Raw genomic sequence first — 27,545 nt, forward strand, 5'->3', positions numbered from 1 at the left:
CCTAGAGGGGGTAGCGGCCCCCTCACCCGTATAACTCAGGGAATACCCCTAGCTATCCATAGCCTATCCCCTTGAGTCCTCCACTAAGAGCTAGGGGAGGCTGTCTGGCCCGACACTGGTAATCGGGCTCGGTACCCGGAGTCCCAGAGCACTGGCTCTGGTTCACGGGACCACGCCACTGGCTCGAGCCTGATCCCGTGGGGCCCTGATAAGGGCGGCGATCAGGGGGAGTCCAGGGCTCTAGCTACGACGTCTTCCGACTTCTTAGCTTAACTATAACATAACTGCCTAAGCCCATATAACGACCCCTTTTTATACCCAACCCTCCTTGAGGGGTGGGGCCCCGGGGGATCGTAACGCCGAACCAGCCCCCCCCCAGGGTGTCTGGCTCGGACGTCGCAGAGGGCATCTCCCTGTGCACACACGTAGCCCCGCCCACTGTGTTTCTTTCCCATAGGCTGCCATGCATAACGGCCCTCTCTCCAACATCCCTACATCACTCCCCCCCGCATAGCTCGCAGCCGTCCCGGCTGCAACAATTTCAACAAATGAATCTTTACCCCTTGACTCCCCCCGTGTGTGCCCCATTTTTTCCATTTAACAGAACGAGAATTAAACAACAACACTAACAATGCCCCTAAAGGGAGAACAAACCGACGCGCCCCCCCCCCCGAATAAATACGAAATCCGTAGAGGCAAGATATGTACATTTCCCGGAACCCTCAGCGCACGCACAACACGCACACAGCCATAATACAACAACGCGCCAAGAGCGCCACACGAACGCAGCGTCCAGCAACAATAGCACACGAAAGTGTACCAGAAAACGCAAAAAAAATAAAAAAAATTTTCTTCTTATTTTCGTTTCGTTTTCACTTCTTGTTCGCGTTCCAGTGTTTTTATAAGAGTCTGCGCATTTTAGCGCGCGTCCTTGCCGCAGGCCCGTCACCAGGGCCAACCTCAGATGGCGGACCATTCGGTGGCCGCTGTCCCATCCGAGGCGAGTCCGCAATTGGAGTGGCGGGACCCTCGGCATCCCCCGTGAGGGATGTGCGCGAGCCCGTCATTCCGGGAGAACCTGGGGGCGGGGCAACCGGCAAGACGTCAGGTGAGATCAACAGAGGCGGACCCTCCGGGTCGGTCGACCCCTCACATGCTTGGCCCTGCGCGTGTGGAGCAGAGTCCCGCACCGCAACGAAGGGTTTTAGTCTAGAGGGGTGAACGAACCACCGGCGCCTCCCCCACTTGATACGAACGCACTGCGGTCGCAAAACCTCGACCACCTCGACGGGGCCCCGCCATGGTCGTACCAGTTTCGAGGAGGTCGCAAGCGGTACCTGGGGACAGTGCAGCCATGCCCTGTCCCCTGGCTTCCACTGCAGCACGTGCGCGCGCGCGAGTCTGAGGCGCTCATTCGCCTTTTGGCGCATGCGGGAATTGAGCATGGCAGCATCCCGCACCTCAGTTAGCTTTTGAAGGTTAAATTTAACGTGCTCGTCCAATTTAATTTTACCTAGAGGCGCGGGGATCTGCAGCTGTGCCCGAACAGGTGGGTCATGTTCGCGACCATACATGAGAAAGAAGGGTGAAAATCCCGTGGCAGCATGGGGGGCCAATCGATATGCTGCCAGGACCCCTTGAATTTGCAAGTCCCAATTGGTCTGCGACTCCGAAACCAGGTGCGACAACATAGACGTGATGGTACGATGCAGACGCTCGACCATCCCGTCAGTTTGTGGGTGATAGGGAGAGGTACGAATCTTCTTTGTACCTAGGAGATCACAGACTTGTTTGAGGAGGTTCCCGGAAAAATTTTTACCCTGGTCGGTCAGCAGCCGCTCCGGAGCACCTTTGTCCATGACGTAGCCTTGGACAAAGGCGTCCACGATGGCTGCTGCCGACTGATTTGCCAGGGGCCAGGCCATAGGCCAGCGTGTGAAGTATTCGACCCCTGTTAGCAAATATCTATTGCCCCTAGGGGTGGCGGGAAACGGCCCCAGGATATCCAACGCTACGAGTTCGTTCACCCTGGAGACTGTGATGGACTGCAACGGCGGGTTCGACTCCCGAGCTGGTGGTTTGCGTTGCGCACACCGGGGGCATGCTGCCAGGAGATCCGTGACATCCCGTGTCATGCCCGGCCAAAAAAAAATCCAGCTGGAGCGAGGCGAGGGTCTTTTGGGTACCCAGGTGGAGGAGGCGCTCATGAGCAGCCCACACCACCTTACCCCGTAACCCCGCAGGAACTACCAGCCGGTGACGGTGGGATTTACCGTCCCAATGCATGAGCAAGCCCGCGTGTATTTCCCAATTGTCGGCATCACCCGTCCCACACCCCCTCTCCCTGGCGCGACGACGCAGCGCGAGGAGGGAGGCGTCCTCCATCTGGAGGCGTCCCCACTCAATCACAGGCAACCCAAGCAGGGAATCCCTTCCCTGTTTCCCGATCTCATCGGGGAGCGATGTGTCAACATCGGCGGCGGCCGCCAGGACTGGAACCGTCATGTCCCCAGCTGGCTTGCAACGCCCCGACCCCAGGAGGCATGCGCATTCGGAGGTGGTTGGCATGCGCGACAGAGCGTCCGCATTTGTGTGGCGAATGCCCTTACGATAGGTGGTGTCAAAATCGAAATCCTGGAGGACCTCCAGCCATCGGGACAATTGTCCCGATGGCTGGAGGTCCTCCAGGATTTCGGGACAATTGTCCCGATGGCTGTTGAACCTTCAGGGCGTACTGCAGTGCCGCATGATCCGTACGGACAGTGAAATGCTGACCGTACAGATATGGGCGGTACTGTTGGATGAAGAAAACAATTGCCAACAGTTCTCTACGGGTGACACAATATTTTTGCTCCGCTGGAGACAACACCCGACTGCCGTACGCAACCACCCGTTCCACGCCATCAACCACCTGGGAAAGCACGCCTCCGATACCTGTGTTGCTCGCGTCGGTGTCGAGCAAAAACGGCCTCGAAAAATCGGGGTAAGTCAAAGGAGGAGCCTTCACCAATGCATCCCGAAGGGAGCAGAAAGCTACTTCCTCATCCCGACCCCAGTGGAACCGAACCCCTTTTGATGTCAAAGCATGTAGGGGTTTGGCAATTGTAGCAAAATTAGCGACGAACCGTCGGTAATATGAAGCGAAGCCAATAAAACTCCTCACCTCCCCCACCGAGGTCGGAATTGGCCAGGAGCTGACACACTGCGTTTTGGCGGGATCGGTAGCAATACCCGAGCGCCCCACGATGTGCCCCAAATAACGCACTGACTCGCGAAACAAATAGCATTTTTGGGGCTTAAATTTCAAATTAGCAGCCCGCATCCTTTGGAAAACCGCCCGCAGCCTCTGGAGATGTTCGTCAAAGGTTCTTCCAAAAACAATTACGTCATCCAAATAAATCAGGCACGATTCCCATTGCAATCCAGCCAAAACCAATTCCATCAACCGCTGGAAGGTTGCCGGCGCTGAGTGTAAGCCCATCGGCAACCGGTTGAATTGGAACAGGCCGTGCGGTGTACGGAAAGCGGTTTTAGGCTTCGAATCATCGTCCAGAGGAAGCTGCCAGAATCCCGAAAGTAAATCTAGTGTGGAGAAGAATCGCGCTCCCGCCAAGGCGTCCAGCGATTCGTCCATCCGTGGGAGCGGGTATGCGTCGGCAACCGAAACCTTATTAAGGCGACGGAAATCTACGCAAAACCGTAACGAGCCATCCTGTTTCTTAACCAGGACAATCGGTGCTCCCCAAGGGCTGGTAGAGGGAGAGATAATGTCGGCGGCTAACATGTCATCGACAGCCGATTTGACATGGTCCTTTTCGGCGGGACTCAACCGAAAAGGATTTTGGCGAATAGGCGCGCTGTCACCCGTGTCAATATGGTGACGCAGCAGGTGAGTACAACCCAAATCGTATTTATTCCGACTGAAAACGTCGGAAAATTCCTTTAGCAGCGATCTAAGCCGTTGGCGCTCTAAATTGGACAGGTTCGTCGATCCCGCACAAAGCGCGTCGAGCCACCCTTCATCGCCGTCCGAATGCGGGTGCGTCCGAGCAGCAGTGTCAATGTGGTTCACGGCAGGTTCCTCGCAGGGCACCGGCGTCGCGTGAGCGAGCACAGTCCCTTGGGGAACCACTACTGTCTGCGACCCGACATTGAGGACCGCGATGAAGGGATCCTCGTCCCCCCTTACGATGGTCTGGGCCGGAATTAAATGAGGCCCATTAACCCCGGCCCTAGACGGCCCCAGCACAACACCCTGATCCCCAACACCCTTAGCGAAGGGCCTACGAAGTTTAAGAGGTACCAGCATTTGTGCCCCCGGCGGCACACGCACTGTTTTTACGACGAACGCCGGTACCGTCGCGAACGCCGTCCGAGTCGCTACAGGGGAAGGCAGGAACGCCATACGTCGCCCCGACGGAAGCTCAATGCATCCTTGGTCGATCAAAATACGAATTGGCATCCTGCCCAAGAAGTCCGTCCCCAGCAGGCACGGAACTGCCAGTGAGGAGGAGACAAAAATCGGCCCCGACAATTTGATGTCCCCGATAGAAATTTGCGCTCGAATCTGTCCCACGATGCCGAGAGAGCCCCCGTTAGCGGCATAGAAAGGGACATTAACCGGTAGCAAAGGACGGCTCTGCACCGGTAGAATATTGTAAATTAGTTCCGAAATAATTGTCGCCGATGCCCCTGTATCGACTATGATGCGTACCTCCACCCCATCAATGTAACCGACCACGGCCGACGATCCCGACGCCGCGGCCACCACGCGATGGGCCAACACGGACCACCGCTCGGGCTCGATTTGAGTCCCCGCAGTGATCCGCGCCGGTCCATCGCAGCGCCCCACCGGCCCCCCGTTCGTTACGGTGCGAGAGTGTGCGACAGGTGGGTGCGTTGGCCAAACATGTGAGGTGCCGCGACTCGCCGGATCATGGTGCTGGAGCTTGGGAGGAGGAAGAGGAGGGCCGGCGTCCTGTCGAGGCGTCGTCCCCCGCTGTCGAGGAGAACGGCACCCCGAGGCGACATGGCCCCGGATGCCGCAGTTGAAGCACCGCGGGAGCGCCGCTGGAGACGATGGACGGTCGAAACGCCTCGGCCCGTCCCGACCCGGCCGCGCCCCCGTCGTCTGTTGCCGTCGATGGTCGACGGCATAAAGTTCTTCTGACGGAAGGGTGGCTGCAGCCACCGCACGCCCAGCCGATGCCCTGTTTGCCTTTCGCCGCTGCTGCAGAAGGTTGGCGTGGAGGAGTCGCGCAGCCTGGAGGGAGGTCATTTCTGCATCCCCTTGTGCGATGACGACGATGTCGAGGTCGTCCGCCAAGAGGAGGATCTTCTCCGCGACCATTGCGTCCACGCCGTCGTCGTCCATGCGGGGAAAGGCTGTTTTTGCCAGCGCCAGAAGACTTGTCCGGAAAGCCAGAGGCGACTCTTTTTCACCCCGCCTGCGATCGTAGAACTGCTGACGGCATTCGGCTGAAGGTCCATAGACCCCGGCCAGCAGCTGTAGCGCCATTGGTAGTGTAGCCCGCTTCTCTTTTGGCGCCGACGTGAGTGCGGCGAGCGCGTCCCCATCGAGGAGCGCCGGCAGCGCGCAAAGGGCCTCCTCGTCGGACCACCGCGCCATCTCCTGATGGGCGAGGAAGCGTCGCCGGAAGCCGCCCCAGTCACCCTCCGCACCGATGAATTCCTTCAGCGGGGGCAGCCTTTGGTGAAGCGCAGCGGTCGATGTGGACTCCCGCAGGTTGCTTTCACCTCCCTTTGGCGGTGCCTCGGCGCGACTGGCCGATGGCATCGCCTGTCGCGGCAGCGATGACGCATCCTTCGGCTGCGATGACGCTGCAGCCCCGGCGACGGCGATGTCGGAGCCGATGTCTAAGCTGGCCACGCCCCGAACAGCCGCGGCGTCCATGGCGGGAAATTCAAATTGTGAAGTCGCTGAAATGGCGGGAAAGTGCTCCGGCCGCCGGTTCTCCTCGCCCTGCGGTGGACCACCAGCCCCCAACCGCGTAATGCCTTCCAGTGTGGCGGCAGCGGCATAAAGTAGCTCCGCCAGCCGTTCGTGAGCCAGTCGTAGTGCATCTGGCTGCGGCCCCTCTCCATGCTGACGTCCCGGTGAGAAGGCGCCAGGCTCCGGCTGCACCCCATCTTGTTGCTCTGTCCCGGGCTCGGCGATCTCCGCGGCGTCCTCCTCTTGTGGTACCCTGGTCCGAGCTGTATGGCGCGTTTCCATTTTTACCACTTCTGACGCCAGATGAAGTACCCGTCGAGGACGCTTGACAACGGAGTTGAGGCACACGTATATTTATTTAACAAGTTGCCAGTACAGGACAGCCCTAGAGGGGGTAGCGGCCCCCTCACCCGTATAACTCAGGGAATACCCCTAGCTATCCATAGCCTATCCCCTTGAGTCCTCCACTAAGAGCTAGGGGAGGCTGTCTGGCCCGACACTGGTAATCGGGCTCGGTACCCGGAGTCCCAGAGCACTGGCTCTGGTTCACGGGACCACGCCACTGGCTCGAGCCTGATCCCGTGGGGCCCTGATAAGGGCGGCGATCAGGGGGAGTCCAGGGCTCTAGCTACGACGTCTTCCGACTTCTTAGCTTAACTATAACATAACTGCCTAAGCCCATATAACGACCCCTTTTTATACCCAACCCTCCTTGAGGGGTGGGGCCCCGGGGGATCGTAACGCCGAACCAGCCCCCCCCCAGGGTGTCTGGCTCGGACGTCGCAGAGGGCATCTCCCTGTGCACACACGTAGCCCCGCCCACTGTGTTTCTTTCCCATAGGCTGCCATGCATAACGGCCCTCTCTCCAACATCCCTACAAATAGATCAGGATGTCTCATGTGGTGGGGTAAAGCGTGTTTACTCCAACATATTCCCTGACATTTGACCAGCATGGAAGAGTAGACCACAGCGGCGAGATGTTAACGACCTCGCCTGGTACACAGGATGTGCGTGGCCCTGATGCCTGTATTTTTGGAGTTTGTATGTCTCTCTCCCCATGGTCACGTGGATTTTTCTTCGGTTCCTCCGGGTTTTCCCTCCACATTTAGAAACATGAGTTAGAGTATTTGGCTGCTATGAATTTCCACGTGATAAGCCACTTTGTTGAGCTATCATTTGTGGTCAGGTCGTTTCTGAAAAAAATCTATATAGCTCCGTCGGCCTTACCTGATAAAATAAAATTTAAAAAATTAGTTTAGGCCAAATAGCCTCTTAAGGGGTTTTCAAAAGCCTCCTCTAGCAGAAGCCTTTGGCGATTAGTGGCATGAGAATGTAATTGCAGTGCTACCTTTTACCTTTTCCATCGACACTAACGACGTTGCTTTTTAATAGAAGATTGCTACAAATGATAAATGGAACGCCTCTTTAAAAACTGCACTCTTTGATATCACAGTGTGTTTCGCAAGTGTACCATGATAAATGTGGCAATTGAAAAAAAAAAGGACCAAACTGTCCAGATTTTCCTTCCTGCATTACTCTGGCATTTACTTGGTTGGTGAGCATCCAGTTATTACTCAGGATGTCTCAAGCTTATCATTTCAGATCTGATGATATTGGACAATATCCCTGCAGATATGTGAGCAATGTTCATTAAATGTTAATATGAATTCTTAAAGGCCTCCAAAACAAAGCCTCATTTTGATTGCCAGTTACAGTAATGAGTAGTGCATATTAAATGATTTCCAGAATGTTTTGGTCCAGTCATCTACTGCTATGCGTATGATAGTTGCTGTGAAAACGGTCCAATTATAAAGTTTGCTTGACTCAATACATGCGCATATATTTCCAGGCGTTTTAATTGGAATTCATGAGTATGGAAATATTTGAGACAATGTGGGTACATATATTTTCATATGTGATATGTATGAGAGGTGTGTAATCATGACATAATGGTGCATGCTTAAAATTGTGGTTCCAGCTGTCCAAGGCTAAATGGTTAGTGTTAGGTGACCCAGAACAATGCTGCCCTGGTATTTGAGAAATGTTATTACATGGCCACGAGTGGAAAGGCTACGTCTATTACCTCTGACATGTGCACGCAACAACTACTATAAAATAAGCAATAAAAAGTCTGAAATGAAGATATATAAATCCAACAGTGTACAATTTCAGCATCGCAAGAATGTCGATGATTTATGGTTTCTGCAGGGTTTTTTTCTCATACAAGCAGAAAATTAAATTATAATAAACACAAAAATGTGGTTGAATCAGTATAATTGGTTCTAGATTTGAAGCGTTCGTGACTGCAAGGATTCATATTCTTAGGTTTTTTCGGTAAAGTCACGTAGGTAAAAAATTTAAATTAATAAAAGTAAAATAAAATAATAAAAATCACGACGTTTCGGAGGCAACACAAGCTTCCGTCTTCAGGTGGAACTTCAGGTGGAAACTTGGCCCTTCCCCTCTTCAACCATTATATATACGGAGTGGTAGCTCTTGTAATCTCTCATTTACTTGATACAGCTGTCGTGGCTGTGACGGTTCCACCTGAAGACAGAAGCTTGTGTTGCCTCCGAAACGTCGTGATTTTTATTTTATTTTACTTTTATTAATTTAAATTTTTTACCTACGTGACTTTACCGAAAAAAGTATAATTGGTGTTGTGAAATGTTTTATTTACTCGTCAGAGAGGTGATTTATAATTCATTAACGGGTGTTCTCAAGTGATAAAATTAAATACTGTATCAAAAAGAATGCAATAATTGATGTGTCATATTATAATATTATAATTATAATATGACACATCAATGTGATTCTCTGAGAGCTGTAGAATGTCGTTTTGATAAATACCATGACAGTGATGCCATTTCTGTCATAAAACGCACTTACATATATTGTAACAGGCTTCACTCTTCGTTGCAAGTCAGCACTGTCACTTGCATTGTATTCATGTGCTTTCATCTCAGCTATTATTAACTTAGTGCTACACTGCAGGAAAGTAGCATGTTAATGTGCGGTGGAAAAGTAGTGAGCGCACTACGCTACAGACGTGGCAAGCCGAGTTCGATTCCCACTCACGGCGATTACCTGGGCCTCCGCTAGGTCGATTCAGCCTTAAACGAGTACCTGATGCTATGTGTTAACATCGCCACTATGGAGACAAAGTCAGCCGGGCGTTGTGCTGACCACCCACCCTTTCGTGTGCTGTGACAGCCTTCATCGGTGCTTGCTAAACAGCTCTTGCCCCACAAGTCTGTTAAGGCTACATGTGGGGTCATTGTGTGTTTGTGAGTGGTGAGTGATAGCCCAGTGGCTAGCACACTGCGCTCCAAACCCAACGGCCTGAATTTAATTGCTGTAGTGGTCTGATGAATTTAAGAGTGGTGTTGTTTGCGAATGACTTGTGGGAGAGGCTGTGTTGCGTATTATAATGTACTAATGTGCTCGTGACAACAGCGCAGCGTAGCTGATTTCACCAGAAGTTAAATATTTCGTGTTTGCAGGCGAGCAAATACATCAACTGCCCACAACATCCATTACCGATGGCCATCCGTTCAAAGGTCAGCAAGCGATTTTATTACATTCCTTTTGCACAGCAGCAGAGAAGATGGGTCAAGGGTTTGAACTCGTAAATATATGGCCCTGGAGCAAGCAGAATAACTATGGGCTATTCAATCACCATACTACAACGGCATGCAGTGAAGCAGTGACGTGCGGCGAGGTCAATGGCTGGGGAGGCACTGGCTAGTGTTAGAGCCAGATTTACACACTGAGGTGGGCGTTGCCTCACGGAGGGGGGCGTGGTCTCACTGAGGGGGCATGTCCTCACTGAGGGGGGCGTGTTAGACACGTCCCCCTCAGTGAGGCAGATGTAATAGTTGCCGCCCCTGGTGCTTTTTCATTGCAGTTTCATGACGAGACCAGCGAGCCTCTATCTTTATACACATACGTGAAATAAGTTACCTGGAGTATGAAAGGGGAGGACATGATATGAAGGGGTCTACAAACATTACATTGGTGACATACTGAGATAGTAACAGGCATGCGCTTATTGCCCGTGCTCCCTCCAGTTATCAGAGGGGAGGCTGAGTGCGTCGCTGCCTCACTTCTCGTCTCTTCCTGTATTTGCAGCGGAGCTCAGCAATAATTGGATTCGTACAGAAATGACATTTATAACACAGGTCAGTGGAACAATCTTAATATTTATTTAATTTTATTATTCTTTTTTTTTACTTTTCGTAACAGCTATTTTCATTGGAGTATGACAGGTGAGGCTCTGCCTTCCCTGCCTCCCCTGACCGCACATCCCTGCAGTGAAGTAGCAAAATATGTACGTGTGCTAGGGCGAGAGAAGAATTGTAACGATTTGCGCAATGCGCTACCAACCTGGTCCAAGTTTGATTCTCAGCCACAGCTAACAGTGGTGATTATCTGAACAGGTTTCTGGTCCTCCCATAGGTTGACTCAGCCTTAGATGAGTACCCGGTGTGTGTAAACATCAGCACTGGGGAGACGCCATTCCAGCCTTCATAGGTGCTCACCAACAGCACTTTCCCTGTGGGGGCCGACGTCTGCCTCCCCGCTCCCTGTGAGCAGGCGGGGCATGAGGTTCACCCCCTCCACTCCCCCCTCCTCCTCGTCGGCCGCCTCTCGCCAGGCCCCCGCCGATCGGGTGATCGACCTCCCCACGCCAGCGCACTCTCTGAGGGACATATCCTAATGGCTGGCTTACCACCGCTGGGGGTTATCTCCCACACGTTCAAATCACACCACCACACAAACGAACGCGGAGGCGTGCACGCACGCGCCCCTGCACGCGCCTTTTTCTCTCACAAAGCTGGCGCTGACCAAAAGGGACGGCGGCGGTATGAATATGCACGCGCCCCTCCGGGTGGTCAAGCCCTAATCCGCGTGCCCGCAATGCTAATGCAAATGTAAACTGAAAAGAAACGGCGGCTGTATGAATATCTTTTGGTTGCGCGCTTCCCCAACGGCCAGCGCTATGGCCCACGGAGGACCCAGCAGCGTAATGCAAACACGCGGTGCAAACTCGCTGCGTAAAGCACGCTGTGTAAACACCCTGCACACGAGCGCTTACCACCGCTGAGGTTATCCCACACACGCCGAGCGCTAATCAACAGAAACGGCGGCGGTATGAATATGCACAGGGACTATGGGGCACGCCTCACTGTTAACGCTATTTCTACTGTGTAAACGCACTGCGTAAAACGCTCTGTGTAAACACGCATGCGAGCGCAAGCACGCGCAAACGACGGCGGCCGTATATGCGGCAGTACACGCGCCTCACACGCACGCTCAAATCACTCAGACCACCCCCACGCTGCCACCCTGCACTCGCGCTCACGCCGGGCACACCGTCTCTCCAAGCAGACGCGTGACACACAGATCACAGACGCTACACCGAGGTTCTAAACGAAAGTTTATTAATGGCGCCAATGCACATTACCCGGAGGAGGAATATTTCGCGAGGAGAGCCGAGCATAACTCTGATTATGAACCCAGTCACTCGAGCGTTCTACCACGTACCTCGTAGCTGTACTCCCGGCGTCGCACGGACGTTGTGAGAGTCGGAGGGAGAGGGACGAGCGAAAACCTCACCTATCATCACCTCGTAGCAGCACTCGCTGGCATCACACGGATGCTGCGAGCGGCTCAAGGAGGCAGGACAGGGAGTTGGTCTGGACGGCCTGGAGGTTGTAGACAACTGCCCCAATCATCCCGGGGCTCCCACCTTTAAAAGGCCCAGGGGGGGGCGTCCCGTCGCGCCCACCTTTCGATTTACAACTGATGCCCCGTCCTCACCTGGAACGCCCCTTACCCACTGTTCTCCCGTGCCCAGTAGTTTGAGCCTTCGGTTTTGCTCTTTACGCCTAATATTCCACCCTCCGTCCTTCCCCCAATGTTGGCCCAGGGAACCTTTTATTTTTGCGCCCATACAATTTTAAGCCAATTTAGGGGCACCGCAATGTAACCTGTCATGTGGGGGTCAGCCAATCTCCTGGCACCGGGAAACCGTAGGACTCTCCCCCTAGGGGCCCTTCGGATTAAAACCCGATGTGCCAGACAACCCCCCGCCAGGGCACTACGTGGGTGCGCTGTGTGCGGGTGTGTGTTTAGTGCGGGGGGCGGGAGGGAGTCGCGGCGCTTGCGGAGTTGCTCCGCGGTCGTGACACCACATATGAGGAGACAAAGGAGAGTAGGTGTAGTTATGGCCATACCATCTTCTCGTACGCCATTCCAGCCTTCATAGGTGCTCACTAACAGCACTTTCCCTATCTGCCTGAAGAAGATACACAAGGGTCTTTGTCTCTTTTTTCGTGGAGAAGGGGGGTGAGCAGTGGTGCAGTGGTTCGCACATTGTGCTGTGAACCTATCAATCTGAGTTTGATTGTCAGTGACAAGCGGTATCAGAACTCGTCCTGCACCTCAATTCGGTCCACTCAGCCTTAAATGACCATCTGAGGCAGGGTCTAAGCAGCGGCACTGGGAAGACAGAGGTGACCAGGTGTCGTGCTGGCTATACCCACGTTTTATTGGCCATGTTGGCCTTAACAGGTATTTGATTCCAGCATTTGCCTCAACAGTCGGCCTGGCCACAATATGGATCGTTATCTTTTGTATATCTGTGTGTGTGTGTGAGAGAGAGCGTATGTAACGGTTAGCACGCTGCGCTACGAAACTAACCCGGCGACCTGAGTTTGATTCCCGCTCACGGCCAACGCCGGTGACAATTATCTGAACCGGTCCTAGGCCTCCCTTATATTAACTCAGGCTCAAATGAGTACCTGGTGCAATGTTTAAGCATTGCCACGAGGTAGACAAAAAGCGGCCTGGCGAAGTGTTGTCTATCCACACCCTCGTGTGCCGTGCCGACCTTCATTCGTACTCATCAACAGGTCTTTCCCCAACAAGTCTGTTAAGGCTAAAGTGAAATATTTGTCTTTATATGCCCACGTAGATGTATCTCTTTCTTTAAAATCTTCCACAAGACGGCCTTTAACCAAAGGCCTTTAACCAAAGGCCGTCTCAATGTTTTCAAGCAGAGCTAGATCTTTTTATTAGGAGGTGCTTACATTTTCAATCCCACGTGTGGTGTTATTTCCTTGGTTGAGAGGGTGCTACCTATCAATAGAAACCATTTTAAACTTAATGGGTTTTATCATTTAAATCAATTAAATATACCACATTTCTGCAGGTATGAATTTCCTTGCCTATTGCTGTACAATGGGCAAGGTGTACGCATGAAGGTGGTGACAACTGTCAAACATCCGTAATATTCTTTTGGTGAGCTGATACTGTTTCTATATACCATTGTGCAAAGTTAGTGCACCAACAATTAAGTGGCATAAAATGTATTTTGCATGACCCACATTCCACCTTTTTCACGCACCTCCGATTAGCAAGGTTGGCTACGTACGATACGAAAGAAGTTCAACATACATAGAACATACATGCTAATCTCTAACAATACAATGGCCACCCCCACAGCTTTGTTTGTCAAGATTTCTCCGATCTTACATTTACATGCACACCATTCCACCTCCCCCAAACGCAATCCACCTCCCCCAAACGCAATCCTACTCTGTGAAAGAGCCTCATTATACCATGTAGATTATTACGAATTAAATGTATTCCTATGACGCACCACCATTATAACATTTTTTTGTAAATTACTTTGTAGGTAATAGAAAATCATACAACCTAATACGAAGCTTATGTTAAAGTAACACATCATGTATTGTAATGACCGGGCCATTTGTTTTCTTATGTTACCGATGATCGGTGCATAATCCTGTTTGACTGTTATTTTCAAGAGGCAATTGGCCAGCCGAGTGATCAGTGCCGTTCCACGGAGCAATTTCTCTTAATTTGCTGTAACTACCTGGCAAACGCATCAGGAGATATGGCATCTGCTACAAACTTACATCATTCTCTGGAATATGTGTATGTGTCATTGTCATTGTTAAAACGCAACATTTCAAAAATAGCGTACAAATCCGTTTCGATCAATTTTCATCTCGATGGCTGTGTAACTGCCAAAAGAAATACGAAATCTCAACATGTTCACACCTGCTTGATTTGAGGTCAACTATTACATCCGTTTTATTGTAAGTTTTAATTGCATTGGAGTAAGAAATGAGAGGTGAGCACCTGCTAGAGTGTGCAACCTTGACGACACAACAATAATATGGACATGGATGTGGAAAAGTCAAAATGGTGACATGAGGAAAGAGATATACTTTATTCTGACGGACAAACAAGCCCCGGATTGTCAAAGATGTCTGTCCTCAACTCATGTAATACAGGAAGTGACCACAAACTGGAGCAATGTAAGCCGCACGTCAACGTAGCCAAAGAGAGAGCAAAGAAAATTGCGGGCCAAACCAAGCGAGTCAAAATACTAAAATGTTACCAATACACTGAGATTACGTGAGGAATTCACCAAAGTACGTATTAGAAGGGGTGTTAGCTAAGTTGACGTGCTTTCGCTAAAGTTATTCACAATGACATTGCGAGATATTTTTTTTTAAAGATTGGATTGGAGAAGTAAAGGCACACATATAGAGAAAACATTAATTTCTTTGATTAATTCCTAACAAAATAGCCATTGTAAAGTTCTTTGAGAATGAACTATAGGAATATTAGAACTTAATAAAGAAGGTTGCTAAGTTGAGCAAAACTAAAGTTATGAACAGCAGATATCTGTTCATAATTAGTTTTCTTTGAGTTCATTCGTGCAGGTACAATGCCAATTTTCAGTGATACCCTCTGCCACGCGACAGGAGCCAATCAAATCAAGTTGGCATGTGCACAAATATGCCAATTTATCTGTTTTTTTGGCAAACTGAAATGTTGAAAAGTGATTTAAACTCATCCAAATCCGATTGTGGATGGAGCTCTTTAACCATTGTGTTACTCCGCCAGATTGATATCCTTTAACCTTAATATATGTGTTTAGGTTCAAAGAAATACACCATTGACCTGCATGGTAATTTCAAACGTATTATTTAGCACCTGGCCTCTGCAGCCGCCTAGGCTCATATGAACAATTTTCTTAAAGTGTCTTGGTGAATTTTTGACATTTCAAAGGTAAATGTTCTTCAAAGACATGGAATTTAATACAAAGTGAAATTGTACAGCATATTTAAAATGGCAAACATATTTACAAGTCAACGCTTGAATACAGATATTTGCAAGAATCCAAAACCTCATTAAATGTCGGGTTGCCTTATAAATCATTGTCACTGGCCTAACCATAGGCAGGAACGGGTTATTCTAATTCTTTATTCTTCACGTATAACTTATTGAAAACCTCGTGTGTGTTTAGATGTTTGTGTGTGTGTACGTGTATGTGTCTGCCTGACATCTAGCAGACAACTGTGTTGGTTATGTATCCATGCAGCATGTCAGACAAGTTGCAAATGCGTCTCAGTGGTTCTGCACTGTCACATGATTTTGCAGCAGTGGGCAGTGGTCTGGCTCAATGGAAAACACTCAATCTACCCGTCCTTGGCAGACCATATCCCGCTAACCATAAATCACAATTTGAACAAGTTGAAGCAAGGAATTGGAGATAATTTATTCTCAGCCACAATCCACAGCTTATTTTTCTGTAATTACGTAGTACTAAATAATGTTGTGATAATACTGTAATTAACACATAGGTGCTTAAGGAAAAGTTAATCGTCAAAACTAAGAATCCGTGAAATTATCATACATTTTATCAGTGGGTTAGATCTGCGGCTTTGAAATATTTGCATAAGCATTTCTCATTAGTAATTGTTTGCCAAGGCTTACAGTAAGTTCCAATGCTTGATTTTTCTGTGATGAATGTGTGAATTCTGTGAAGTAACCCAAATTTTCATTGACACAAAATTAATATCCAGAATGCAGCATGTCCTTTAATTTGTGCAATCTGATATACATTATATGATTCAGTGTATGCTCTCTAAGCAAATGTCGATTCCATTATATACAGCCAATTTATTAAAATCATCACAGCAGCCATTGTCTATCCACTACTGGATAAAGGCTTCCTCACGCCACTTCCATCCTTCATCTCACTGCTGCACATTAAGCGATCTCATTGCTCTATCTCCATGGTGGTCCGCCTCTTGGATGCCTTTCTGTTACCAGTCCCATCCATCGGCGATCATCCAATCTAGCAGTGGGTCAGCCTCTGATTTGTTTGTTCCCTAATACGTGTGTTCATTTTTTAAAAATCTCCAAATGTAATTCCAACCATGCATCTCTCCTTACTTCTTTGTCCACTTTGGAACATACATTCCATTTTCTTTCTAATAGTCCATGTTTTAATGCATGTCATAGCTGGTAGGAATGCATGCTCAACTTTCCAAAGTCACTCCATCCTCCTCTTTGGGGGCATCACAGTGGTGGTCCTGGGTTCGATCCTGACCCTGACTTGTATATTTGGAGTTTGCATATTCTCTCCTTTCCCTCCACATTTAGAAACATGCGTTTAGAGTATTTGGGTACTATACATTTCCACATGATAAACCACTTCGTTGAGCTATCATTTGTGGCCAGGTCGCTTCTGAAAAGAGCTACATAGCTCAGTGGGCCTTACCTGGTAAAATAAAAAATAGTTTATCGTTTTTAGTTTGATCCCGGTCTGCCTTCGTAACTGTCCTGGGAACACACATTCTGTTGTGTTCACAAGTCGTGTAAAACCAAGAGTTATTTTATTTTATTGGACAAGTTTCTTGGACATTATTTCTTGTTTTGCTCATTTATCTTAAGCCCAAAAGTGCAGCCGTCCTATGTGTAGTTCTTCAATGATGTCTCCTCGTGCATTTTCACTGCTTTTTAAAATAACTGTCATCAGAAAATCTAGAATGCCTAAAACTTTATCCATTTATGTTTAAGCATTTATTACTCCAATCAAATTTTTTGGGAGATATTGTACAATTTTGCTGAAAACAACCTTGGTGAGAGCATATCTCCTTGCATGACTCCTCTTCCGATTCATATTTTCAAGCTCTATTTGTGCAAACTGAAAGTAGCAGCTCCTTCTTTGCAAATGGTTATGACAATGTCTCTGTTTTTTGCATTATTGCCTTAGTCTGCAAGGGCTTGGTAACTGCTTCAGTTTCCACCGAATCAAATACCTTTTCAAAACTTATAAAAAGACAGGCGTAATTGTATTTCACATTCATTAGTATTTTCAAGAAATATATTAATGTATATTTAGTTTTCAAGGATTTGTAACTATGAAAGAAGATAGTCCTAATTACATTTTCGGTTAATTTACATATGGAAAATTATAATACTTTAGATTTAGTCTTTGCACTGCCACATAATGGCCTAACATTACACGCTATAGTAAAGAGTCTTTAACGCCCACTTTTATATGAGTATTAGAGAAGACACAGTGCTTATTAGCCAACATATAATGTACCAAATGGATAGAGTTGGCGGTCCTCAACCAGGATTTGAATTCATGGGTACTATATCCACGCTGCCATCTGGCTGGATCTACACACAACAGTTAATGTATATGTGTATATAGCATGTATTGTTCTCTTTACTTTTCTTCCTTGTGCTTCTATATGTTATGATGCGTTCATGAAAGCTTGCATGGTCAGTGACTCGAATGGCCCCTCGCTTGCCCAAGTCCGGTGGAAAGCGTCTGGTGTATATAACCCAATAGTGTACCACTTCATTTTGTCGACCACCCTCGAGATTTGTGTCCTCTTTAAAGGAATGGAATGACCTATTGGCAAGGGAAAGTCATGGATTCTCATGGGATGGATGAAACGTGGGGCATAAATCACGTGACATTGAGGCAAGCAAAATCGGGAGGTCTCCTTAATTCGTGATAAACACTCAGATGGTGTTTATTGACATTGTAGTCTTAATTAACAAAAAAAAGTAATTTAGAATACGAATATAAATTGAACAAATTATAACGTGCTTTTATGTTTTGTCAAAACTATTTCATATGTAATTTTACATTTATTTTCTTTGGGCACTGCAAGAGCAAGGCATACATAGTGTATTGAAGTGGCCACAACCAAACATTCCCCTTAGTACATTTGGAGATAGATAATAACAACTAAATCGTAGAAAACATGTTGAGGAGCTCTAAATGGATATATATATTTTTAAAAACATCTGAGCATGCACGTTGGTAATACTGTACAAGAGTAAAGTTTTTTTCTCTTTTACATAGTTTTGTTTAAACTGCTTGAGGGTATGATGAGTATTTAAAATTCATGCCATAACATGCAGAGTCTCTTTGGCTGCTTCACATTATCCTGATTAGTCTTTGAGAATGTGCCAGCACCTTCACGGTGTGAGCTAACGCACCCAACCTTTTTAATAATTCATGGACATAGGTCATTACTGTTCATTAAAATCCTCTGACCCTTTTATATTTCTCAAAACTAATGAACAATCATGAGGCCATGAAAAGCGCACTAATGTTTTGTTACTCCATACTTTCAAGCTATGCACTAAACTTAGCTTTGCTTTGTTGATAATTACTGCGACACCGTATTTGTCAAAACATGTACAACTTTGTGTTTTGTAAATGTTTTATTTATCTAACCTGTGTAACTCTGCAATTCCTCTTCAGGCTCAATGAATGTTGAATGTATATATTCATATATTTGTGTACGCATTTAATATATCGTTAAATGACTACTGTCTCAGGAGTGCATAATGTAATCATCATCAGCCATGCTTTCGCCATTCCTGGATGAATGCCTACCCATACTCTTACTATCCCTCCAGTATTGTCATGGACAAATCCATCTCGCTTCTGCACATGAGCTCATTGCATCGCTTCATCTACACAATGGTCATCCTGTTGAGCGTGTGCCTTCCTTTAGCTGCTAATCTGTCATCAGTCTCATCCATTAGCCATCAACCCTTCTGCGACGTGTGCTACCCATGTCCACTTCGTTTTCTTTAAAATGTACAAATAATACCGTAATAATAATAATCATTTACAGCCCTTTGTCAATCCACTGCTCGATGGACTCCCCCATGCCATCTCAGCTATGGGAGTTGGTTACCCCACCCTGCATGACGAATGTCAGTAGTGCAGGTTGGTAAAGCGGAAACCCAGTACGGGCTCGGTTATCACTCGCTACTGCTGTTAGCTTTGGCTTCCAATCAAACTCAGGTCATTGGGTTCATCACGCAGCATGCTATCCACTGCACCGCTGTTCCACGTCATATGCCACCACAGTAGGCTATATGAAAAAATCATTTTATGCATCAGAAACGCAGCCATGTCTTCCCTTTGAAAATCTGAATCGTGGCACAGAAAACGTGCTCTTGGTATTGGTGGCCCCTCTCTGCTTGGGTGGAATGCCCACCTGCTCTATCTCAGCTGTCCACGGGGCTAACGTGCACCTAATTCACAGAACTCCCCAGTTTTACACACATGGCGGGAGACTCGCACAACAGGGAGCTTTCTCACCATCTCATACTGTCATAGGAAAATCACACAGATTTCTATAATGGAGGAATCACTGTCATTATCATGTATTATTTATAGCACGCTTCCCATGCAGTCTATCTCTGGGCACCAGAACACGTGGTATGAGATCATTGCTCCGTAAATAAGTGATCGCAGATTAAATACAGTGGTACCTCGGAGATCGAACTTAATTCGTTCCAGAAGGCCATTCGAACACCGATTTGTTCGAACACCGAATTAATTTTCCCCATAAGAATTAATGTAAATTACATTAATTGGTTCCAGACACAAGAAATCTCTCATTATAAAGCATTTTATACGAAGTTTACAGTAATTACATGTGTAACGTTCTTGAAGGAGACGGAAACTTCTTAGACGCCACGCGGTCCCCCTACCCGTTATCCTGACGATGCTACAGACTCCGGACTTGCCGGCTATCTTCCCCGCTAGCCTAGCGTCCTCCGGCTGGGACCTAGGGGAGGCACACTGACCCGCCGCTGGCCCGGCGGGTCCCCGACCTCTGGTCGCTCAGGACCTTCGCCCTCACAAGGGCGGGAAGGCTGGGAGCCAGGGTCCTATCCAGGACCTATCTCCCCTGACCACTGGTTACTCTGAGCCCCAGCCCTGACAAGGGCTGGAAGGCTTGGTCCAGGGTCCTAGCTGTCTTCAGCCGACTTGGGTCTTCGTGTAGCAGACCCTCCCGGAGCTCTCAGCGCTCCGGCTTTTATACCTGTTCGTGGCCGGGTTAACCAATCCCTGGCCACCTCTTGGACTCCTCCGATTGGTTCTTCCCAATCTGGCATTTGGATCCTACTTCACCCCATTTGACCCTTACTGTTTGATTGAGCGGGAAACCCTTGTTTACCAACTGCTCTCTCACAGCTTGCGAACAGCGAGTAGTTATCACCACTACACGTGCATAAAATCATACAAAAAAACAATAAACACAATGAATAAATGGAATAAATGAATAAATATATTGAATAAATGAAATAAATGAACATTGAACTTCACTTCACCTGTAGTAAGGAGAGTTGATGGCTTGAGTGGAAGGTGGTGAGGAGGAGGTGGTGGTGTCATTGTTTGGAAGTGGAGTCCCCTTCCATAATAACGTCGGGTAACTGCCCTTCTGGGGTTCTTTCTCTTTTGTGCCTTTTTTCTGCCACTAACTGTGAGTCACTTGAGCTCTTTCTGACTAAAACGTATCTAAAGAGGTTATCGTACGCTAAAACCTTTGTCTGGGCAAGCGTCATGCATGCTGGCCATACGCGTCTCAGCCGTACAGGTTCTTTCAAGTCGTGATTGCCCGTTCAACCTCCGAATTTCATTCGGTTTCCCGGGCAAAAAATGTTCGGAAATATCGTTCGAACACCGATTTGTTCGAGTTCTGGTGCGTTCGATCTCCGAGGTTCTACTGTATAATGTTAAAAAACAAGACGCTATAAACAATACACACAACGGAAAATGAACAAAATTGGCCCACTAAACTGTGGAGACTGCAAATCAGTCACACGTAGTAAAAAGTTACTTCTCCCATGAAAAGGTAGCGGATCTGAAATTCCTGAAAGCCTGCGAATGCCATGACAGCATCCATCAGCAATCCTTTCCTCTCTCCCTCACTAGCAACTGCCCGAACGGGTCCATGACAGTGCAATTGCACAATTCACGCACCCTAATCGCGCTTGTTCAATTTACTCTTGAGCGCAGACTGACCCTTCTCACACATTTTCGGACACCGTTTTTCCTTCTGTAAAAGCAGGCTCATAGGCATAGTCATAATATGAATATCTTTCTCTTTTTTCCAAATCTCAAGAGAAACTGCCCTTCCACCAACACATAAATCAAGCCCTGTGAATTGTAATGACATGGGCCTTACACCCGTTCCCTATCTTTGCCTGATAGGTATATTTATTATTTTAGTGTCCCAATTGTCAATGTACAGCACAGCATATGATAAGTAATATATGCAAAAGCTTGACATTCACAAATCCATTCAATGTAGTCTATATCGCATATATATATATATATGCGATTGGCTTTAATTCCCAGAGCTGTTATTGCAAATGCATGCCTTTGATTTCAACAAATAATGACACACGCTTAAAGGTGCGGGTTTTTTTTTTCCATTTTGTTGTCTACTTTACCCATGCTGCGTAGATATTCAGACTAAAGGTCATAAAAGCTATCCACCGGGCAGCATTGTGCTACACGAAAAGCGTAAAGAATAAGTGCGAAGCCACAACGTTGAATGCGTAAGTGGCTGTCTGATGTGACAGGGAGCACTTTGAGGCCGCGACTAAAAATGTATGCACCTTTGCAGCCAAACAAATTTCAAGGCATGCTTGACGGTTGTGCGATTTCCTATATGCTGGGCAATGCATTGCAAGGGAATCTAGGAAAATGAGTTATCGTTTAAATAATATGTCCATGTACTCGTGTGTGTGTTACCCCCTCCCGCCCCAAGCTGCTGGGTGGCATGGGAAGCGAGCCTCGCCGCTTTCTACGGCCCCACGGCACTCGTCGTTCTGGCCACGTGCGTCTACCTCATCCGCACGGCCGTGTGCCTGCACCGCCGCCCTGGCCAGCAGCGCTACGAGCTCAAGGACGCGCACCCGGCCGGCCCTCGTGGGGCCGCTGGACAACCGCCCCACATCATCATCATCCACCCACCCCCGCGCTGCTGCCACCATCACGTGGCCAGCCACGGCGGGCCCGAGTGTGGCCACGGAGGCGCGTCCCGCTGCGCCGGCTCTCCGCCACCGGCGCTCGCCAACGAGCACACGTTCCCCGAGCAGCTCGTGGGCACAGCTCTCGTGCTGCTGCTGTATGCCATCTCCTGGACGCTGGGCGCCCTGGCCGCGTGGCACTCCGACCAGCTGCTGTCCGTGGTATTCAGCTGCCTGTTCGGTGGCACGGTGCTCACGCTGGGGCTGTTCGTGTTGGTGCACCACTGCGCCAAGCGCGACGACGTGTGGCACCTCTGGTTCGGTCGCTGCTGCTGCTGCTGCCACTGCTGTGGAGGAAAAGGTGGCGGCGTGACCCAGGCGGAGGTCGCCTCCTCCTCCAAGCTCTCGCATCAACCGTCACGGAGCGAGGAGCATGATCAAGAGTGCAAGCTCATAACTAATGGCCAGCTGTCGAGCGTGGGCGGTGGGAATATGTATGTGGTGGTGAGCGGAAACCCGCCTTCGTTGGTGAGCGACAGTGTGGCCGCCATCAGCAGCATACCCCTGGCCTCAACGGAGCACCAGTGCAAGATGACCAACCTGCAAGTGGAGAACATTGCCAGGGCGAATGTGCAGTTCGCACAGAGCAGGGAGAAAAGCATCGATGAGCGACTGAGTGAGATCAATGAGCAGGCGAGCGCCGACTGTCTCACGAGCAGGACTCTGCCGAGGAAACACTGCGCAAGGGGTCGGAGGAAAAACAGTCTGCAGGCCAACAGGCAAAGCTCCACGGGCGACTTGGTTTATGACGTGCCAAAAATCACGACGGAGGGAGGCGTCAGTGCGCAGTACAGTGAATTTTCCACACTTTCACTCTGCTGTCGGTCACAGGAAAGTGGCTCTGGGAACGATGATGCACCTGTGGTGCAGGCAGCCTCTCAGGAGGCTTTCTGCATGGCGTACGGCATCCACTTTCCTGTTCACAATGTGGTATCGCCTGCTGATAACATTGAGCTAAATGCCACAGTCCCATTAATCACAGGCACCTGCCCAAATGTCAAAACGGGACCCTGGAGGACTGAGACAACTGTATGAGCACATTATCATATCGTTTAAAATGAAAGAGCCGATACAAAAAAAAATGACACAAACACTAAAAACATTTGAAAATGCAAAGAACTCTGGACCCACGTATATATTTTTAGTACGTATTGTAAAAGCGAAATATTTTATTGGTTGTCAGTCGAAACAAAATATTGCAGATGCTGAATGTTCTGTAAACACTCTATAAAATATGCTTTTCAAACACATCGTCACCCTGCGACACTCCAAAAATATATATGTTGCATAGATGTATAGTCATCAATGGATGTAACCTTTTGGTATACCGTAGATGTTACTATTGCTGTCGACAAAGATATTTTTTCTCTCTCCTGGAATGGCTCTTTATTGCCACCTGCTGTGCAGATGAAACATTGCTTAGAGTACGAGTTGGTGGTGGTGGTGGCGGCGGTGGTTGTATCTCAGAGGGATGTAAATGTAAAATAGGACCATTAAGTGCTTTTTGAAGAATACCCGTACCGTAAAATATATTGCATCAACAATTATGAGTGCCAATTGTAAGGATTACCGACGGTGGTTGATTGGACACAATTTATTGGTGTTGATCGTATGATGCTCATATGCAATGTAAAATAAAGGGTTAACATCTTGTTTTTTTTCAGTGCATGCATCGGCAGAAATAGGCAGCAGCGGCAACAATGTGAGTTGACTTGAATCCCATTGATGTCACGTATGATGTCTGCAGCGAAGCATTCACTGACAGTACATTCACTTGTTATTGTGGATATACAGTTATGAATTGTCCAAGGTGTACTTAACATGCCAAATAAATTGTCGGGTTTCTACAAAGCGCCGTGACACCAGAGTGCAACAATCTAAATCCATGTCTTACATAATCCCTTCTACTGTAAGTCATTGTGAGTGAATGTGATTGCTGTATGCTGTGTGTGATATCAGTTATGCAAGTAAGTCGAGTTATTTTGTACGTAAATTTCGTTCATTTTATTAATCAACCAATTATGTGTGCAGCAACACAGTTGCAATGTGTACACTTTAAAAATAATTCACAATATCATTGACATTGAAATTCTTGACCACTAGGTGGCATTACAGTGATACATTAGTTTCATTTGGTAATGTCCCACGACTGCAGTAGTACAACGCAGTTGCCGAACGATAGTAAGTGTGGTGGATACGTTTACTTTATCAAATAATTTACAGCACATTTTTTTTACAATATAAGAATGGAAAAAAATTGCAATCCATTACTTCTTGATATTGAGTATTTATAACAAATTCAATAATATTACTTATGTATTCCTCGGGAACTGCTTGCTCTTTATCTCCCATTCGGATTCGACTATTTATTTTAAAAAATCAATGATAGTCAGAGGCTTGTCTCTCCTTGTGCTTAGGAACCTAAATGAATGCAATTGATTCTAAAACAATCTGACACTTTATTCTTTGGGTCTTTCGGTAAAGTCACGTAGATAGGTTCAAATAAAATAGTTTTTATTTTCTTGAGCGAAAGACCCAAAGAACAAGTATTCCTGCAGTCACTAAAGCTTTAAGTCAAGATGTAATCTGACACATTTATTCTATTGTAACTAACAGCAAGGCCAGTGCATCTACATGCAACGATTTGCACTTGCATGATTGCAGTACAATAATCTAGTTTTTTTACTTACCTTTTGCACAGTTGCACATTTGTTAATGTACCACGATAATGAGTAATTGAAATCCTTCAGAGAGGTTATGTATGACTAGGATTTAGCGATTTTGCCATATAGCTCTCCAATGTGTTTTTGGGCTATACCACGTGTTGTTCGGCACAATGTCCGATGTTTTACCCTTCAGGAACTGAACAAGCTCACCACTACGTGGAGCGAAACGTCGGATATCATGCTAAACAACACGCGGTAAAACCCACAAACAACAGAGGAGTTATATATCCTATATATTTCTCAAGTTACTGTACTGTCACATTAATAATTGCTATATTTTCAGATTGAACTGGTGTATGTTACTGGGGTTGTTTAGTTATGTTAGGGAGAGCAGCAGTAAATATGGATTTTATTCACGTTTGAAGAATTCTTCACTGGTCATGCAATGATCAATAGATTCGTCAATGGAAATGTATTCTTATATTTGGTATGTGCATTAAATCACGCGTTTGAAAAATAATTGTTTGTTGGATTATGGAAATGATATGCAAATGGTATGCAAATGTTATGCATGTCAATGGTCGAACTCAACTGTTCAAATGTCACAGCAAAAAAGGGATAGATAATACAAAGGAGGTGGGAGGAAAAACGAGGCATGATAATCTATTCAATCTAATTGTGATTGTGACAATTTACTTGGGTTGATTGAACCTTTACATGCTTATTACGTTTGACTGAAATGTGGTTGGATAAATTTGCGCAAAAACACCCTGTAAGACAAAATACCCTATAATAATCTTTGGATATATCCAGCATATACACAGAGCACAGGAGCGGAACACTATCCGCACCTCCGATTAGCACGGTTGGCCACGTATGGTGCGAAATAATTTGAACATGTGTAGTGCTGAACTTTACGCGGACAACTTCTTATTTTTCTGTCGTCACTTTATTTGATCAAACTCAGCACATTTCACCACCACTCTCCAGCGCGTTCTCCGCTCGCTCGCCACGCTCCGCCGGCCTCGCTCACTCCGTTCCTCCCTCTTTCTCTCCGTCTCTCTCTCTCTCTCCCGACTCTCCTCTCTGCTTCACCCGTCTCGGCTTCGATCGTCTCGCTCTCCCTCGGCTTCTCCGTCTCACTCCAGCCGTTGCTCTCTCTCGGCTTCTCCGTCTCACTCCGACTGTCTCTCTCGTTCCCGTTCCACTGCTAGCCTATCCATCCTGTCGTCTCCTCTTCTCTTCCTCGTCTCCATCTCTACTGCTACCCTATACTTCGTCTTCTACTCCACTGCTACCCTATACTTCTTCTCATATCTTCTTCTTCTGCTCTGACCGTCTCCGTCCAGCTCCCAGCAAAACTCTCCGTCTCACTCTGACGCCCCCGTATGTATCCCCGTCCCTATTAATTTCCAATTAAATAACCGGCGTCCCACCAACTCCCCGCGCCCGCGGCCCCCACCGCAACCTGCTCCCATTCCCAAACTTACAGGCGCCACCTCGTCCCTGACAACAACAACAACAGGCCAATCACTGCCCTGCATCCCATAATTGCCTAAGGAGCCGTCTCCGTCCGGCCGTTGTCCCCCAGCAACACCAGCTTGTCCCGATACAACCCCACTGTCCACAACCCACGCGTGTTTACAATTACCCCCCTTGGTGCGCGTTAAACCACGACACATGCATACATACAAGCTGCAAAGCAGTATACATTTGTTCATCATTGTTTATGCTAGGAAACATCTACAAGGGGCATAAGTATCCTTGTATGACAATAGAATGTGATGAGGGAGACGCTTTAGTCCCTGAAATGTTGCATTCATTAACACGCCAATCAATTAATGTCATCAACAAATGAGGTGTTCTGTTATATTACAAAAACGATGCTGCTTTGACTCTTAAATTGTGTTCTTTATGATTTCCAATTCTATGTATTTGAATGGCCCATTGGGTAATCATTGTAATTGTTTAAAGTTGGACCTCCTATGAACAAAACTAAGTCCTCGACACTTTTTTTTAAACTCAATCTGCGGTCCTCACTCAGTGACATCCCAGCAGAGTGCTCATAAAGTCACAATATTGTCAACGTTAGCGATGTTGCGATATAGCGTTACTACGATATATCTATCATAGGATATGAGGCACGATAACGATATCATTCGTTTTGTGTCACTGTATTGGTAATTATATTTGCATACAAATATTTTATTTCCACATTAGATTAGGCTTTTCCTTTCTTTACTTTCATAACTTATTCTGACAGCTTTTATAAATGATTGTATCTCTTTGCCGCACCTTGATCGTGAATTTGAGAACAACAAAATTACCACACCAAAATCGAAGCCGTTGTTTATACGCGCTACAAATTGCTCATGATTACAAGACTCGTGGCAGGCTTATGTTGAGTGAACTGCAGTTGAATACAATCAAAGTGTGACATACAATTGCAGAGTTATTGTGGGAGACAGATATCGCGGCAAACACAATATCATGAAATGTAATATTGTATCGTGAGCAGTGATATTTCGCGGCAGCCCTAGTCGCAGTGTTTATCTTCTGCAATGGTCACAGACAGACTTTTTCATTGAATACAGTAACTCATTTCTTCAAGCACTGGCAAAATTAATTGGTAACATGATGTGGACTTCACAATCTTAAAGAACCAAAGTTGTAACACTCGTGTATGGTACTTGTAGCTTGGGCTAACATTTGGGTACTTGTGTAACCA

General features: G+C 47.4%; 1 protein-coding gene across 1 annotated transcript in view; it reads left to right on the forward strand.

Moving 5' to 3' along the window:
- The window catches only part of ADGRA1 (adhesion G protein-coupled receptor A1), a 265,969-nt gene extending 238,938 nt beyond the window's left edge, over nt 1-27,031 (forward strand). The window contains exon 7 of the mRNA XM_061556541.1: nt 21,890-27,031. Coding sequence (XP_061412525.1) covers nt 21,890-23,186 — 1,297 coding nt within the window. The 3' untranslated portion in view covers nt 23,187-27,031. The remainder of the gene's footprint in view (nt 1-21,889) is intronic.
- The last annotated feature ends 514 nt before the right edge of the window (nt 27,032-27,545 follow it).

This window comes from Lethenteron reissneri, chromosome 22 (genome assembly GCF_015708825.2).
Source record: "Lethenteron reissneri isolate LAM-NWPU_2019-01 chromosome 22, ASM1570882v1, whole genome shotgun sequence".
Classification (NCBI taxonomy): domain Eukaryota; kingdom Metazoa; phylum Chordata; class Hyperoartia; order Petromyzontiformes; family Petromyzontidae; genus Lethenteron; species Lethenteron reissneri.